Genomic DNA, 17,142 nt, shown 5'->3' with positions numbered 1-17,142 from the left:
CCGGCCTGGCCAGCAGTCACCTTTACCTTTTTTGTTTTGCTTAAGACCTAAAACTTTTCTTGAAGGAATTGAAATGCTGATGAATTTAAAATTATTATTACTTTTGTTTACTAACGTAAAAATTGAGCGATACTCACTGCAGCATTTTGTGAATAATGCCTGCTATGATCATGAAAGGCAATTGCTTAAGTCTGGTCCTGCGTGTGCAGAATATGACCTGCCCTTGGTGTCTTGATTCTTTTTTATTGCAGCAAAACTGCTGGTCATTTCCAAGCTTGTCCCAAACTAAGATTTAGTACCCTCTGCAGTTGTTTAATATAAAGGTGTTTTCCTGCAGTTTAAGGACATTTTTCTGGATTGGGGGCAAAAATGAACTCACTGAGAGGAATTGAAAATAAACAAAAATTTTAGAGTAACTGCTTCAGACATGTACAAGGTAGTCGTATTCCTCGTGGCTTCATTTCACAGCTAAATTTTTGGGGTTTTTTTCCCCCACACACACACCTGGCAGTGCTGAGGACTTGTGCTTTGTGCTCTGTGTTCCGGCAGGGCTTGGAAGTGTTGATGAGGTACCAGGGTTTGGGTCACTGTGTGCAGCCAGTGCCCTACTTGTACTAAATGTAGCCCTGCTAAATTGTTGGCTTTTTTTTTTTTTTTTGCTTTTTGGATCACACCTGGCGATGCTCAGGGGTTGATCCTAGCTCATGCACCCAGGAATCACCCCTGGCGGTGCTCGGGGGACATGTGGGATGCTGGGAATCGAACCTATGTCGACCATGTTGGCTGCGTGCAAGGCAAACGCCCTACCTGCTGTGCTATCGCTCCAGCCCCTGCTAAATTGTTTTTATAGGAAATGTGTAAGTTTTTGCGGTTGGGAGGATGGCTGCTGATGCACGCCCAGCACTGCACGGCCTGGCAGAGTCCCCTTCTCTGCCTTGGGCACTGGAGAGAAACACCTTTTTCCTTCTTCTGTCGTCGTTTTCCATGTTTGATGTACCCGTGTCCTGTTGGGGAGTCGAGTGCTTTAGCAGATACTGTCCTTATGTTGCTGAGATTCACGGTGCAGCTCAAGCACGTGTGAGCATCCACTGCAGCGAGGATATTCTCTCTCTGTGGATGTTTGTGTTGATTTGCAAAATAACGCAGTTGTTGCAAAAATAATGCGGCAGTCGAAGTCGTTCTCAGCTGGGTGTTTGGGATCTGAATGTGTGGAACTGCATCTGTGTCACATCCTCAGGAAGGCGCCTGGTCCTTGCAGCTCATTAAGAGAGGACAGGCGGAAACGTAACACAGCCTGGCACTCAGCTGCTTTCCTCCTGTTGGTGTCACACAAATGCGTGTTGAGAGTGGCAGCCCCCTGGGGTTTCAGTTTCCACGAGGCGCCCGCCGCAGTCTCAGCGCACCGGAAGTGATGTGCCTTCTCTCCTCAGGGGGAATTACCGCCGGGAGCAGTGGGAAAGGAAGAGGAGCGAAGCGCAAGCAGCAGGATGGAGGGACCACAGGGACCACCAAGAAGGCTCGGAGGTAGGCGGAGACCCCCTGCTGTGAATGTTGATTGATTTGGTTCTGGGGCCACACCCGGCGATGCTCAGGGCTGACTCCTGGCTCTGTGCTCAGGGGCCCGTCTGGATTGCTGGGGAAGCCAGGTCGGCTGTGTGCGAGGTCAGCAGTTTACCTGCTGTCTTACACTCCGGCCCCTGCTTGGGTATTCTTTGGGTCTTAGTAGACTGTCCGAGAGATTGGCGGGAACCCCAAAGGACTGGAGCACGTACTCTGCATGCTGGTATCGGGTCTTATCCTGCACTATAGGATCTTCCCTAACCTCTTCCTGGAGCTATGCTTGAGCACCACTGGTGATTTGACATTTAAAATATGTGGGCTGAAGTGCTAGTACGGTGGGGAGGGCATCTGCCTTGCACGTAGTCAACCCAGGTTTGATCCTGCCCAGTTCAATCCCATATGGTCCCCTGAGCATGCCAGAAGTGATTCCTGAGGGCAGAGCCAAGAGTAACCCCTGAGCATCACCGGGTGTGACCTCCCCTCATTTTTTTTCTGAATATGTAAATGTAATACAAGATTGTAGTAATATATTGGTTTTTGAGAAACCCACAGTTGTCGAACTTATTTTTTGGGTTTTTTTTTTTTTTTTTTTGCTTTTTTTTGCTTTTTGGGTCACACCCAGCAACGCTCAGGGTTCACTCCTGGCTCTGCACTCAGGAATTACTCCTGGCGGTGCTTGGGAGACCATGTGGGATGCTGGGAATCGAACCCGGATCGGACGCGTGCAAGGCAAACGCCCTACTCGCTGTGCTGTTGCTCCAGCCCCTATTTTTTGGTGTTTAAAAGGTTTTTTTGCTTTTGTTGTATTTTAAAATAAGTATATTGGGGGCAGTTTCAATACATGTTTTTTGAGAGATTTCTGTGATTTTTTTTTTAATTTTGGAGGAATTTTCAGTAAGTTTGTTTTCATTTTAAAGGGGTTCAATAATTTGTTTTTGTTTTTGGGTCAGACTGGTGGCGCTCAGGGCTTATTCCTGACCACACAGGGGGCCATATAGGGTGTTAGGAATCACTCAGCTGGTTTCATGCCAGGCAAGTGCTGTACCTGCAGTAATGCCACTCTGGCCCCTGTAAATGTTGTGTTTTACTTGCATTGCCTAGCAAGCTATCCGTGACGTATTTGACATGCCAAACACAGTAACAGGTCTCACCATGGAGACATTACTGGCCCGCTCGAGCAAATCGATGAACAATGAGAGGACAGTGCTACAGTGTAGTGTCTTAGAGTGCCTGAATTGTAAATTGAAGCTAGCATAGATGTGTGTATCTGTACACTAGAACAAAGTGTGATGTCTCTTAGATTGGGTGCAATCTGAAGTCTCCGGCATCTAACCAGGGTTTTGGAACATATTTCCTGAGGATAGGGAAGACAGTTGTGCCCTTCGTATCTCTGATGTCTGAGGCTAAGGCCGGGCCAGAGGCTGGAGAGATTGCTCAACGGGCGCGGGCACAGGCTTAAGGCCCCAGTACTACAGGAGCAAGCCCCGAGCAACCAAACCCCCAAATTAATTCCATATTAATTAATTTTTCTCAAACTTCATGACACTTTTTTTGGGGGGGGGCACACCCGGCGGTGCTCAGGGCTTACTCCTGGTTCTGTGCTTCAGAGTCAGTCCTGGTCGGGCTCAGGGGATCACATGTGGTGCCAGGGATTGAACCCAGTTGGCAGCACGCATGACAAGTGCCCTACTATTGTACTGTTGCTCTTGCCCCAAACTTGGCAGTGCTTTGAAGAGTTACTTTACCATGCAGTACTCCTGCTGAGACAGTTGGGAAGTAAAGTCTGTTAAGGCGTCTTAAGAAAAGATAGAAAAAGAGGGACCAGAACAAGTTCTGTAGTTCATTCAGAGTTTAGTCTGGGATCTCCGGGCGTGAGCCCTGAGCACTACCAGGAGTGACCCTTGAACACCGACACAGCCAGGAGTGAGCCCTGAGCACAGAGTCAGGAGTCAGCTCTGAGCACTACCAGGAGTGAGCCTTGAGCACAGACACAGAGTCAGGAGTGAGCCCTGAACACAGAGCCACGAGTGAGCCCTGAGCACTGCCAGGAGTGAGCCCTGAGTACTGCCAGGAGTGAGCCCTGAGCACAGAGTCAGGAGTCAGCTCTGAGCACTACCAGGAGTGAGCCTTGAGCACAGACACAGAGTCAGGAGTGAGCCCTGAACACAGAGCCACGAGTGAGCCCTGAGCACTGCCAGGAGTGAGCCCTGAGTACTGCCAGGAGTGAGCCCTGAGCACAGAGTCAGGAGTCAGCTCTGAGCACAGAAGCAGGAGTGAGCCCTGAGCACTGCCAGGAGTTAGTCCTAAGGAAGCACTGCCAGGTATGGCCCAGAATTTAAAAAAAAAATTTTTTAAGTCTTTAACTTTCTCCCTGGACTTCATGTATGTTCCCTTATTCAGTGTTATGGAGGTAATAAAAGCAGTACATTTCCTCTTTCCTTTTCTTTTAGGGGAGGGTGGTCTGGGGGCCATACCTACTGGTACTTAGGGATCACTCCCTGCAGGGCTGAGGGCTCGTGTGCTAACAGAGTAAGCACCTGACCCGCTGTGCTGTCTCCAGCCCAAACATCAATCATTTCTTACACTGACAACAGAGAGTAAGTACTCCTATCTCTTGAGTTTCTAATCATCTCATATATAATAATAAATATCTTAATGAGAATTGCCCCGTTCATTTTTTCCTCCCCCCCGCACCCCTCCCCCCCAGTTAAGCTTTCTCATTTCATGTTCCTGTAAACCAAGAGCAGTTCAGTCCAGCTTTGCAAATAAAGGCAGTCCTTTGCATTTCCCTGTTTCGCCTGCAGAGGGCAGAAGGATCCGTTTGAATAAAGGAAAAACATTTGTGAAGTCATGTAAGCGAGGCCTTTTTGTTTGTTTGTTTTGTTTTGGGCCACACTTGACTGTGCTCAGAGCTTACCCCCAGCTCCGTGCTCAGGAATCCCTTTTGAAAGGGCCCAGGGGGCTCTTAGGGGTCGAGGAGCAAACCCTGCCTGGCTTTGTGCAAGACAAACCCTGTACTGTCGATCCAGCCCCAAGGATGTTCTTTTTGCCTTTTTTTCGTCTTTTTTGCTGTTTTTTGTTTGTGTGTGTTTGTTTTGGGTCATGCCCCGTGATGCTCAGGGATTGTTACTCATGGCTTTGCACTGAAGAATTGCGGGGGCCCCGCCAAACCACTCTCCGGCCCTCGGAGGTGGCCCTAGGATCCGTAGATGCAAGGAGGGACCAACCGAATGAATGAACACAAGACACAAGAGACAGAGTGCAGTTTAGAAACAGAGAGAAAAAGGGGCAGACTTTATTGGGGGCAATCAGGGTATATATCCATTAGTGAGGCAGCTGCACAAAAGGTCGTGCCCATACATGGTTAGGAAGGTTTGTTTTCACATATCACGCATAAAGTTTTTGCGTATCTTGTACCAGACACGAGGTCGTTACACAAAGGGCCATGTCCATATGATTTACAAAGTTTATACGTATCACGTACCAGACATGAGATAGTTACTTCTTGTTACTGACAGCCATGACAGATGTTCTCTCAGGATAACCATACATCAAGATAACCATACATAGCACTGGCTTTGCCTGTTGCGGGGTCACGTAGGTCAAGATGACCATACCTAGCACAGGCACGTAGGCAGGCCCTTGGTCAGTTAAAGGGCCAGCTTCCCACAAAGAATTACTCCTGACAGTGCTCAGGGGACCATATGGGCTGCCAGGGATCGGGGATCACACCCCGGCGTGGCCGCGTGCGAGGCAAGCACTCTACCTGATATACTGTCGCTCTGGCCTTTGATTAAAAAATAGAATTAAAGCCTTGGACTAGAGAGTTTTAATTCTTGATTTGTTTCTTTTGTTTCTTTCTACAGTGACCCTTTGTTTTCTGCTCAGCGCCTGCCCCCGCATGGTTACCCCTTGGAGCACCCATTTAACAAGGACGGCTACCGGTACATTCTAGCGGAGCCCGACCCCCACGCCCCTGATCCGGAGAAGCTTGAGCTCGACTGCTGGGCAGGGAAACCTATTCCTGGAGACCTCTACAGAGCCTGCTTATATGAACGGGTTTTGTTAGCCCTACATGATCGAGGTATGTCAGGTCTTTTTTTTTTTTTTTTGCTTTTTGGGTCACACCCAACGATGCTCTGGGGTTATTCCTGGCTCTGCACTCAGGAATTATTCCTGGTGGTGCCTGAGGGACCATATGGGATGCCGGGGATTGAACCCAGGTCGGCCGTGTGCAAGGCAGACGCCTTACCCGCTGTGCTATCACTCCGGCCCCGATATGTCAGGTCTTGTTTGGATTTTTGTTGGTTTTGGCAGGAGGGGACTCACACCTTGTGGTGATTCCTGGCTCTGGCAGTTCTCAGGCGACTGGACACAGTATCCAGGGTAACAGGTGGGCTTGGCGGTGTGCAGGACAAACACCTTATTTCCCATCTTACCTCTCCAGCCTATGAGAGAGAAAAAGTTTCTGGGCTTTTTTATTACTACTTTTTTTTGTTTTTTTGGTGGGGGGGCCATACCCAGGAGTGCTCAGAACTTACTCTTGGCTCTGCTCAGGAATCACTGCTGGTGGGACTCAAACCCAGTTGAGCTGTGCAAGGCAAGTGCCCAGCCCACTGCAGCCCCTGTATATAAAGCTTTAATGTTTTTGTTGGGACTAGGGTTACTTTGAACTACTGTTGTCATTCCCTTCCTGTGTAGAATGATATATACATGTCATGTAAACCACTCGAGGCCTTTATATGTCTTATCTGTTTTGAACTGAGTTTGGAGGGGAGCATTTGGGCCACACTCAGTGGGCTTGGAGACTACTCCTAGATCTGTATCAAGGATCAAAACTATTTTAAATTTAAAGTAAAGCTGCCCCCCCCCAAAAAAAGTCACTCCAGGGGCTGGAGGGATAGTTAAAAACAAATTTTTCTCTCCTTTCCTTTTTTGCCACACCCAGCTGTGCTCAGAAATCGCTCCTAACAGGGTTTGAGGACCAGACACACCTTAACCTCAGTACTCTCTCTAGCCCCTACATAAATACTTTTTTAAAGTTAATATTGTAGGTCCAGGGACATGGTTTGTGTTTGTGAGATTCTAGCACCTCAAAAAAAAAAATAGCAAGTTTATGAAAGCAGTCTCTTTTTGTGTGTGTGTGTGTGTGTGTGTGTGTGTGTGTGTGTGTGTGTGCGCGGTTTGATTGATTGTTTTGTTTTGTTTTGTTTTTGAGCCACACCCAGCAGTGCTCTGGGCTTACTCCTAGCTCTGCACTTCAGATGTTTGGGGAACCATATCTGGTGCCCCGGGTCGAACCCAGGTCAGTGTGTGCAAGGCAAGCACCCTCCCTGCTGACCTGCTTTACTGTCACTCTGTCCCCGAAAATTCTTTTTGTCTGTTTTGTTTTGAGGCTACACCAATGTTACTCAGAGCTTACTCCTGGTTCTGTGCTCAGGGGTCACTCCGGCAGAGTTTAGGGAACCATATGAGGTAATGGGGATTGAACATGGGTCTGCTGAGGAATGGGCAAGTTACTTACCTGCTGTACTAGCTGTCTGTCAAGGCCAAAAACTTAAAAGCATAATTTTTTTTTTTTGGGTCACACCCGGCGATGCACAGGGGTTACTCCTGGCTCTGCACTCAGGAGTTACTCCTGGCGGTGCTCAGGGGACCATTTGGGATGCTGGGAATTGAACCTGGGTCGGCTGCATGCAAGGCAAACGCCCTACCCGCTGTGCTATCTCTCCAGCCTCAAGCATAGTTTCTTGCTATCTAGATCAGAGCTTCTCAAACATTGATCTAGTATTACCCTACCTGTTTGAAAAAGTTATTACTAGACGTTGGTTGTTGGAGTTATTTTGTTTTGTTTTTTCTTTTACTTAATCTTTTTCTTTTTTTTTTTTAATTGGATCACTGTGTGATAGACCATTACAAAGCCTACAGCCTGCTTCCATGGCAGGCTCTTTTCTTCTTTCTCTTTCTTTTTTTTTTCTTTCTCTTTCTTTTCATGCATTGCCTGTGTCACCTTCCCGTGGTGACCTGGGATCCTCTGTTGGGTTTGGGACCAGTAACCATCCTTACTCCCCACACCCCGGCTGATGGATGAAGGAACAGGGGCCACAGGCTGGTAACTAGTGGTTGGTAGTGAGTGGCCGTTTCTTCAGATCTCTCAGCGTTAATTTTAATTAGAGAGAAATCATGAAGGGTTGGGGGTAGCAATTACACATAGGTGTGGTTGAATATTATCATAGATGGTGAACAGATGTAGAGCCCCTCCAGGGGAAGTTCTTTGAGGAGATCCACCTAAGGACAGTATCTCATCTAGGAGATCCGCCCAAGGGCATAATTCCACCTAAGGGCGTATTGCTTTCTCCTTTCCTTTAGTGCTAATCCATTTAAACAATCCTTATTAGATTCATTTCTTAATAATATTTCTAGTCACTTAGTATGAACCCAGAGATGCAGGCTTTTATCGATGCCCGAGATTAAGCTAATGGGCAGCTCTTCCTGGGGAAACCTCGCTGTGTATCCCAGACCACAGTCCTCAGACCAGCTTAGTCTTTCCTGAGCCCAGCAGGGTCCTTATCCAGTTACTTTGTTTTGGGTCATGACAGTTTGTTCCATGACCGTGCTCTTAATTTATACTTCTTACGGTGCTTCTTTTGAAGCCAGGGTAGATTGTGGCTTGCCCTAAGTCCGTCCGTGTCCCTCGGTGGGACTCACCTTTTGGGGGTGTTAGGAATTAAGATCAGTCTAAGGGCCACTGAGGCTTAAGTCAAGTAAATATGATGGGTGCCCAGGAGTAAACATTATTCAGAGTCACAAAAGCATGTCATGATCTGTCTTCCTGTGTCTATACAAAAAGGAGGGCTGGAGCGATAGCACAGTGGTAGAGCGTTTGCCTTGCACGCAGCCAACATGGCCGACCCGAGTTCGATTCCTCCGCCCCTCTCGGAGAGCCCGGCAAGCTACTGAGAGTATCTCGCCCGCACGGCAGAGCCTGGCAAGCTCCCCGTGACGTATTCAATATACCAAACACAGTAACAATAAAGTCTCCAATGGAGACGTTACTGGGCCCACTCGAGAAAATCGATGAACAACGGGAGGACCGTGACCGTGACCGTGAATACAAAAAGGACATTGCTCTAAAATAAACCAAGGCGAAAAGCAAGATTTTGCTTACAAATACAAAATCCAGAGTCATCAGAAGGTTTGAGTTTACAAGTTTTGTGTCTGACTTGGAGATATTTGTGACTACCAGGTAGGGGAAGAAGAACACATAGAAGAGGTTTGGGGTAAGCAGGATTGGGAGTGCTGATGGAATTGGGAGCACTGTGGTGGGTCTAACTCAGTTAACCTAAGCTCCCTTCGGAGGGGAAAGGACAACCCAGTGTTAAACCTGAACTGTAATCCAACAGTGCGTTAGGGTTTGCAGTACAAGTACTAAGTAGTCATCTTGCTTGTTCACTTGATAGAAACTCAGTGTTTCTATCAGGAAGGTACAGTTGGAGTAGCTTTTTTTTCTTACTGGGTGATGACTTTGCGGTGTGGATGTGACTGCCAAGGCTTCCAGAAGTACAGGGAGGTGGCGGGGGGAGAGGGGGGCAGGGAGGGTAGGGGCGGTAGCTCATCCCAACTCCGAGAAAGCCTTGAGATTTCAGTCACAAAGCGCTGATACCCCAATTTTCATCAGATTATCACAGTAAGGTCCACTTGAAAACGATGGAGACTGGCCATGGGCAAGTAGCTGCCGGGGCCTCTGTTTGGGCGGACACTGCAGCCCCCTCTGATGTACCTGAAATTATTCAGCCATGTGTGGGTCCAAGAAGATTTATGAGATTCTGGAGCAAGGTCAACAGATGAGCTTGCGTGGCCGGGTTGGAGGTGGTTTGTGGGCGTGGCTCCCGTGTACCTAAATTTTGGTGGTTTTAATTTCTTGGGAGTCTTGGTCCCTGGTTGTTGGATTCTGGCCAAGGCATGGCGGAAGTTTGGTGGCATGGGGCAGCCAGAGGACATCATCAGGCTTCCTGCGCTCTCGTCTTTGCGCCCTTGGGGCCCTCTGGTGATGGTTACAGCGGCCTTGGCAGGTGCCAGGAACAGGGCCAGGGCAGCTCTCGTGCATGGCTCGGGCATACTGGGCGGGCCACCAATCCACAGAAGCTGACCGGGGGAAGTCCTCTCTCCAGCCAATTGGTGCACAGGGAGATTTTCCTCCGTAATATGTGGCAGTAAGGGCTAACCTGGGGCATGTGGCTGCTGGGATCCCCTGCCAGTGGTGGTGAGCTGCGGGGAACCTGGGGTCCGCGCTCCATGCCTGTTCATCCACACAGGAGTGCTGCCATCAGGGCTTCAGAGCCCGTGGGCACTACCCCATCTTCCTGAGTCCTGCTCCTGCCAGTGCTCCGCCCAGGTGCCAGCTCAGTTCCGCTTCCAGCCACTCTGAGAGAAAAGACTCAAAAGGCACTTAGAATCATTCACACAGACCTTGTCGGCCTCTGTGCAGAGCACCGGGTGCTGCCCCAATTCCTGCCCTCCTGCCGGGCTGCCATATTCTCTGCCCTCAGAGTCCTGAATCAGTTTTCTGTAAGCGAACAGAAGTAGCCCACCCCGTTTCACCTTACTGCCTCCTCTCTGCCCATCCATTGTAGTGACCCGGGCGTGGGGGTGCCCACTTTGGAAACATGAATCCATGATCACTTACCCTTGATTGTCTCAGGTATCTGCTTATCTTGCCAAAAATAATAATTACCAAGGGAAGATGCTAACTTCACAGACAGACCCGCTTGGTTCCTCCTTAACCAAAGAATCAGGATTTAGGGGCCATGGGGACGACTCAAGGGCTGGAATGTCGACTCTCCGTCTGGCTTATGCTGTCAGTCCGTGGTGCCCTGAGCATGCTGGGAGTATCCCCAGAGCACTGCTGGGTGTGACCCCAAAACAGAAACAAAAGCTGCTCGAGAGAGAGTTCAGCAGATAAGGTTCTGCTTGGCACGCGTCTGACCCAGTTTATCACATTACCCTGGACGGTCCTCCAGAACCCCCAGGTGTAAGGCCTGAGCACCACTGGGTGTGACCCACCAAATAGGTAGAGCTGTTTTGATGCCCACTTTCTCATACTAAGCATCAAGAGGTACAACATTGCCTCGGGCCTGGTCTGAAGGGGAGGAAACTGGCCTGAGTTGGTCTGCCTGCCGAGGGCTCTGCTCTTCAGCCAAGGGAGTGGCTGCTTAACTCACCTAGACGTGACGGCTGCGGTCTCATAGTTCCTGACCAGGCAACTGGTCATTTGGCTTAATTTGAGAATGTTGTGGCTGGGTTCATTTTCTAGGTTTGATAATTATATCGTGACCCTTAAGTGGTGTTGGCATTTGGGGAAATTAGTGAAGGGCATATGAGGATTAATTTGGGGGGCACTGTACTCCTGGCACTCAGGGGCCGAACCTGGGTTCATGTTTGCAAAGCGTTGTTCTAACCCTTTGAGCTATCTCTGGGCCACTGAGAAGTACGTTACTTATTTATTTGGGGTTTGGGGCCACACCTAGCATTGCTCAAGGACTATCCCTGGCTCCGTGCTCAGGGGCCCGTATGTGGTGCCCAGGATTCGAACCAGGGTCAGCAGGATCCATAGGAAATTTCTTCCCCCCTGGACCTTCTCACCTGACCCTGAGGACTCCTATTTTTGAAAGTCTGAAATTGAAAGTCAGTTTCCAAATGAAGAGTCAATTGGTTAATTTGGGGGGTTGGGGATTGAACCTGAGGTGTCCTACGTGAGATATACTCTGCCACTGAGTTACATCCCTTGGCCCCTTGTGCTGCGTCTGAGGTCGAGAGGTTTTTAAGTTCCTGAATTCATATTTTTTTTACTTTTGTTTTGTTGCTGGGCCACTCCCCGCAGCGCTCAGAGGATCATAAGGGATGCGGAGGGTCAGACCTAGGTCGGCCACATGTGAAGCAAGCGCCTCCCCACTATCGTGTCTGTGGCCGCCTGAATTCAGATTTCAAATTCCTGACCTGACTTTGATCTGCAACCTTGTCCCTCTGGGTTTTGTCTTGTTTTCCTGGAGCTGAAGGGACCCATTTTTGGGGCATTTGTCTCCCAGCTTCCACAGATTTCATCTGTTTCCGACTGCGTGTTTCCCTGTCACTGCAGCTCCCCAGTTAAAGATCTCTGATGACCGGCTGACTGTGGTTGGAGAGAAGGGCTACTCCATGGTCCGGGCTTCTCACGGGGTGCGGAAAGGCGCCTGGTACTTTGAGATCACCGTGGACGAGATGCCGCCCGACACTGCTGCCAGGCTGGGGTGGTCCCAGCCCTTAGGTGAGTGGGGGTGTGCCTGTGCCCTGCTAGAGGCGGGTGGTGGATGCAGGACTCCGGGCCCGTGCTGGTGGGTGTAGAGGCATGTGTGCGCGCATGTGTGTGTGTGCGTGCATGCTTGTGCGTGTGCGTGTTAGAGGGATCTTCCCTAGCTCTACCATGGACACACTGCAGTTCCCAGAGCACAGCGGGTAGGGTGTTTGCCTTGCACACGGCCGACGTGACCAACCCAGGTTCAATTCCTCTGCCCCTCTTGGAGAGCCTGGCAAGCTACCGAGAGAATCTTTGCCTGCATGGCAAAGCCTGGCAAGCTACGCGTGACGTATTCGCTATGCCAAACACAGTAACAAGTCTCATGATGGAGACGTTACTGGGCCCGCTTGAGCAAATCGATGAACAGTGGGAGTGACAGTGACAGTTTTGTTGTGGGCCCCACCATGCAGTGCCCGGTGCTTGCTTCTGCCTCTGCTCAGGGGGTTGTTTTGGGGTGCTGGCTAAACCCGGGTCCGCCACATGGGAGGCAGATGCCTTGCCTGCTCTATTACTTCTCCGGCCCCTGTTATTCTTTGTCTATAAGAAACCTTTTAGCAATTTTTATAAAACTGACCCCAAAATTAAAAATAGCCTTTTATTAGCAAACCGGAATTGACTTGCTTTTATATCTTTTTTTTTTTTTAATTGCGGCAGGTAACCTTCAGGCTCCCTTAGGTTATGATAAATTTAGCTATTCTTGGCGGAGCAAAAAAGGGACCAAGTTTCACCAGTCTATTGGCAAACACTACTCGTCGGGCTACGGGCAGGGAGATGTCCTGGGGTTCTACATCAATCTTCCTGAGGACACCGAGACCGCGAGGTCACTGCCCGACACGTACAAAGACAAGGTGCGTTGGTCTCGGAGATTCTGGCCTGTTCTGTGTTTTGGTGTTTGGGCACAGCGGCAGGGTCCCGGGGACCGTGTGTGTCTGGAGATGGAGCCTGCATAGAATGACGGGCTGGCTGGCTCCGGAGGCCTGTGGCAGCGGCACCCACAGCCATGCCTGCTCGGTCTCTGCTGCCGGCCTGTCATTCTTTAGGGGGAGCAGGGTGGGCCGCACCCAGCAGGCTCGGAATGCCCTGGCTCGGCTGGTGCTGGGCATCAGATCCGGGTTGTGTCTCGGCCGGTGCCTGATGCCTGCACCCACTCCCTGGTCTTTGCCGGACTGTACTTCTTCCCAGCATTCCCTTCTGCGCATTTTCACATGTATCAGAATTAGAAGGACCTGGGGCTGGAGTGATAGCACAGTGGGTAGGGTGCTTGCCTTGCACGCAGCCAACATGGCCAACCCAGGTTCGATTCCCAGGATCCCATATGGTCCCCCGAGCACCGCCAGGAGCAATTCCTGAGTGCAAGAGCCAGGAGGCCAGGAGTAACCCCTGAGCATCGCCGGGTGTGACCCAAAAAGCAAAAAAAATAAAGAAGAAGAAGAATTAGAAGGACCTAAGCCAGTGTCTGAGTAGAGCCCAGCTCGCCTGCCGTGACTTACCGTTTCACCCAGTCCTTCCTCCTGTATCTTCTGAGTTTGGGAGCCACACCCTGTGGTTCCCAGGGGCTACTTCTGAGTCTGCTCAGGGCACCAGGTGATGCTGAGTATTGAAGTGGGGGCTCCCGCATGTGAAACCTGCCCTCCCTGCTTTGAGCCACCCTCGGCAGTTCCCAGCCAGCTGGGTGGATCTGAGGCTGGGCCGCTACTCGGGTCTCTGGGGTTTCCCAGCTTTACCTGGCAGTGCTGGGGGGTGGGGCTAGGGAACACATGGTATCACGGGTGGATCCGGAGTTGGCTGCACACAAGGCAGTGCTTTCACCCCTAGGCTATCGTTCGGGTCCCAACACCAGGCACTTTTTAAATTTGGTTTGGTTTGGGGACCACACCTGGCAGTACTCAGGGGTTACTACCATCTCTGCTCAGGGGTCATTTCTGAGAGTGCCTTGGGGACCATATGAGGTGCTGGGAATAGGACCTGGGTTGTGCAACACAAGCACGTCACCCCCTGTTCGCTCTCCAGCCCCACCCCAGGTGTTTTGTAAAAGGCACACGTTTGTTAAAAGCCTTAGGACGTTAGCTGCAAAGATTTTGGAATTGCTGCTCTAGGTCCCAAGGTCTTGGTACTCCTGGAGGATTCGGCTTCTTTCCTTCTCACATCGTGACGTACACGTGTAGCTGGTGCTTTAATATTCTCCTCTCTTGGGTTCTGCTGTTTCTTAAGGCGTTGATAAAGTTCAAGAGTTACCTGTATTTTGAGGAAAAAGACTTTGTGGATAAAGCGGAGAAGAGCCTGAAACAGACTCCACATAGTGAGGTGAGTCCCAGTTGTCAAAACATCAGAACTGCAAGTCCCTGAAGATCCGGGCCGACTGACCGACAAGGAGAGGAACAGGGTCTGAGGGGAAGGAGGGGCTTTCTGCTAACCAGCTATTTGCAGGATGGGCCCTGCCACCGCCTGTGTGTGTGCTCTTTCTCTGGTACTGGGCGGCAGCCAGCAGTGAGTGACAGGTGTTCTTTCGGGAACATTCTCGAGGGTAAAACAGTGGTCCAGTAAGAAAACCTGTAAGATTGTCAGAACAGTTGAGACGGGAAGAGCACGGGCTGCGAGGATGTTGGCCTTGCTGTGTGTGATCTGGAGGCACAGACACCCACCATTGGTGTCTCTGGAACTTTCCCTGCCTGCCTTCCCCAGGGCTGACGGGAACATACCTACCGACATCGTAGCTCAGGTGGCACACCTGGACTGGCCACTCGACTAAGAGTAGAAGAGAGGTGGAAAGTTCTGGGCTGGAAATACTTTTACAGAACTGCTGGGCTGTCACCACTACAGACACAGAAGTGAATGTAGATGTAGGAAAACCTAGGGTGCCAGTTGATTTTAAGGAAAAAAATGGTAAAAGGAAACAGGTCTGTGGAGGACGAGGCAGGGAAAAGATAACTCTTGCCAGGAAAAAAAGCAAAATGAATGTTTTAAAAGGAGTGACTTTTTCTGAAGTCCATATATATTGGTTGAGAATATTTAGTCGTCAAGAGAACTTTTAGGAGAGAGGCAGGAAAGGAGAGCGCAGGAGAAAGATGTCTGCCCACAGCAGTTGTGCTCAGGGTTGTTCTGGCTCTGCCTGGGCTCCCCCTAGCAGTAGTCGGGCCATGCGGGGCCAGGGATTGAACTTGGCCCCTTACTAACAAAGCATGCACAGAGCCCATTGACCTGTCTCTCCACCCCCAAAGACTGAGAAACTTTGACAGAAAATCCTACCCAGATTTTTCAAAAGAAAAATCTTTTGAATTTGCAGAAGAGCGAACTTGCTACAAGGAAAGGAGACAGATAGATGGGTAAGATTCCACGGGAGACCAATGGATTTTTTATTTTTCAATTGGGCTGGAGCCATAGCAGAGCGGGTAGGGTGTTTGCCTTGCATGCAGCCAACGTGGCCGATCCGAGTTCGATTCCTCTGCCCCTCTCAGAGAGCCCGGCAAGCTACCGAGAGTATCTCGCCCGCACAGCAAAGTCTGGCAAGCTACCTGTGACGTATTCGATATGCCAGACACAGTAACAAGTGCCACAATGGAGACATTACTAGGCCTGCTCGAGCAAATCAATGAACAACAGGAGGACAGTGACAGTGACAATTGTTTTGTGTGTTTTGGGTCACAGCCAGCGATGCTCAGGGCTTGCTCCTGACTCTGCCCTCAGGGATCATTCCTGGTGGGGCTCAGGGGACTATTTGGGGTGCCGGGGATCAAACCTGAGCCTGTCACTGTAGTGTCACTCAGGTCCCAAATGAAGATTTGTTTTGGGTTTGGGTCCTCATCTGGTGATGCTCAGGGCTTACTCCTGGCTCTGTGCTTGAAGTTACTCCTGGCAGTGCTCAGGGGACCGTATGAAATACTGGGGATCGAAACTGGGTGTCTGCGTTCAGGGCAAGCACCCTACCAGTGTTGTATCTCTCTGGCCCCGGGCATCAAATGGAATTTTAGAAACGCAATGTAGCATGTGATAATAGAGCTCTCTGGTGTAAGTAGCATAGGAATTTGGATAGAGCACAAATCTTAAGACCAGCTAAAATAGTACATGAAGATAGGCTCAAGGGGTCAGAACAGTAGCACGTAGTAGGTGTTTGCCGAACCCAGGTCGGCTGTGTGCAAGGCAAGCGCCTGGCCCAGTGTACTCTCTCTAGCCCTGTCTTGTGTTTAGAAATTTTAAGTAAAACCCTGACTCTTGTTTCAGATAATATTCTATAAAAATGGCGTCAATCAGGGCGTGGCCTACAAAGACATCTTCGAAGGGGTGTACTTCCCCGCCATCTCGCTGTACAAGAGCTGCACGGTGCGTACCTCGCCCACTGCTGCCACAGGAGATGGGCCTGGGCCCTCCCCTGGCCTTCCGGGCCCCCTTGATTTGTGTTTTCAAAATATGAGGAATAGCGCAGCCTGTTAGGGTTTTCCTCTTTGGGTTCTAGGTGGCGGAAGCATACCCAGCAGTGCTCATGGGTGGGGGGCTGTTCCCAAGGCGGGCCGAACCCCGAGGGCACACCCTCCCTCGGAACGCTCTCCCCTGACATTTTATTCCGGGGGTGGGGTGGGGGCATCCTGAGTCATGCTCTGGGATTCTGCCGCGCTGGCTGGCTGCCCCCTGTCATGTGCAAAGCACACACTCGGCCCCCGAGGCTCCATTTGGACAGAGAAATGTACTGTGTCCAAATTAACATTTTCACTGTTTTCTTGATCTTTTTCTTTCTTTTTTTTTGTTTTTTGTTTGTTTGTTTTTTGGGCCATGCGTGGCAATGCTCAAGGCTTACTCCTGACTCTGCACCCAGGAATCATTCCTGGTCGTGCTCAGGGGGCCATATGAGGTGCCGGGGATTGAACCCATGTAGGGCAAGACAAATGCCCTACCCACTGTACTCTCTTCCTGGCCCCATAACTTTTTCTCTGTTTCGTTCTGTTTACTACTGCTGCTTCTCTGATCCCAGGTTTCCATTAACTTTGGACCATGCTTCAAGTTTCCTCCAAAGGACCTCACTTGCCGCCCAGTGAGTAAGGCTGACACTGGGGGTCTGTGCCCGCGTGCTCGGTGCTGTGGTTACGCCCCTCACCGGTTCCCTCTCTTCTCCTCCCCCAGATGAGTGACATGGGCTGGGGCGCCGTGGTGGAGCACACCCTGGCTGACGTCTTGTATCACGTGGAGACGGAAGTGGACGGGAGGCGGAGTCCCCCCTGGGAACCCTGACCAGGACCCTCTCTCTCTTGTCTCTGCTG

General features: G+C 50.4%; 1 protein-coding gene across 2 annotated transcripts in view; it reads left to right on the top strand.

Moving 5' to 3' along the window:
• ASH2L (ASH2 like, histone lysine methyltransferase complex subunit) overlaps positions 1–17,142 on the top strand; it is a 29,794-nt gene extending 12,652 nt beyond the window's left edge. For both annotated transcript variants that reach the window (XM_056116724.1, XM_056116723.1), the window contains 8 exons: positions 1,431–1,524; positions 5,427–5,644; positions 11,696–11,863; positions 12,548–12,741; positions 14,105–14,197; positions 16,112–16,210; positions 16,857–16,916; positions 17,006–17,142. In XM_056116724.1, coding sequence (XP_055972699.1) covers positions 1,431–1,524; positions 5,427–5,644; positions 11,696–11,863; positions 12,548–12,741; positions 14,105–14,197; positions 16,112–16,210; positions 16,857–16,916; positions 17,006–17,113 — 1,034 coding nt within the window. In that variant the 3' untranslated portion in view covers positions 17,114–17,142. The remainder of the gene's footprint in view (positions 1–1,430; positions 1,525–5,426; positions 5,645–11,695; positions 11,864–12,547; positions 12,742–14,104; positions 14,198–16,111; positions 16,211–16,856; positions 16,917–17,005) is intronic.

This window comes from Sorex fumeus, unplaced genomic scaffold, assembly GCF_029834395.1.
Source record: "Sorex fumeus unplaced genomic scaffold, SorFum_2.1 ptg000033l, whole genome shotgun sequence".
NCBI classification, from domain to species: Eukaryota; Metazoa; Chordata; class Mammalia; order Eulipotyphla; family Soricidae; genus Sorex; species Sorex fumeus.
Note: the sequence above shows the minus strand (reverse complement) of the source record. Positions and strands in the feature narration are given on the sequence as shown.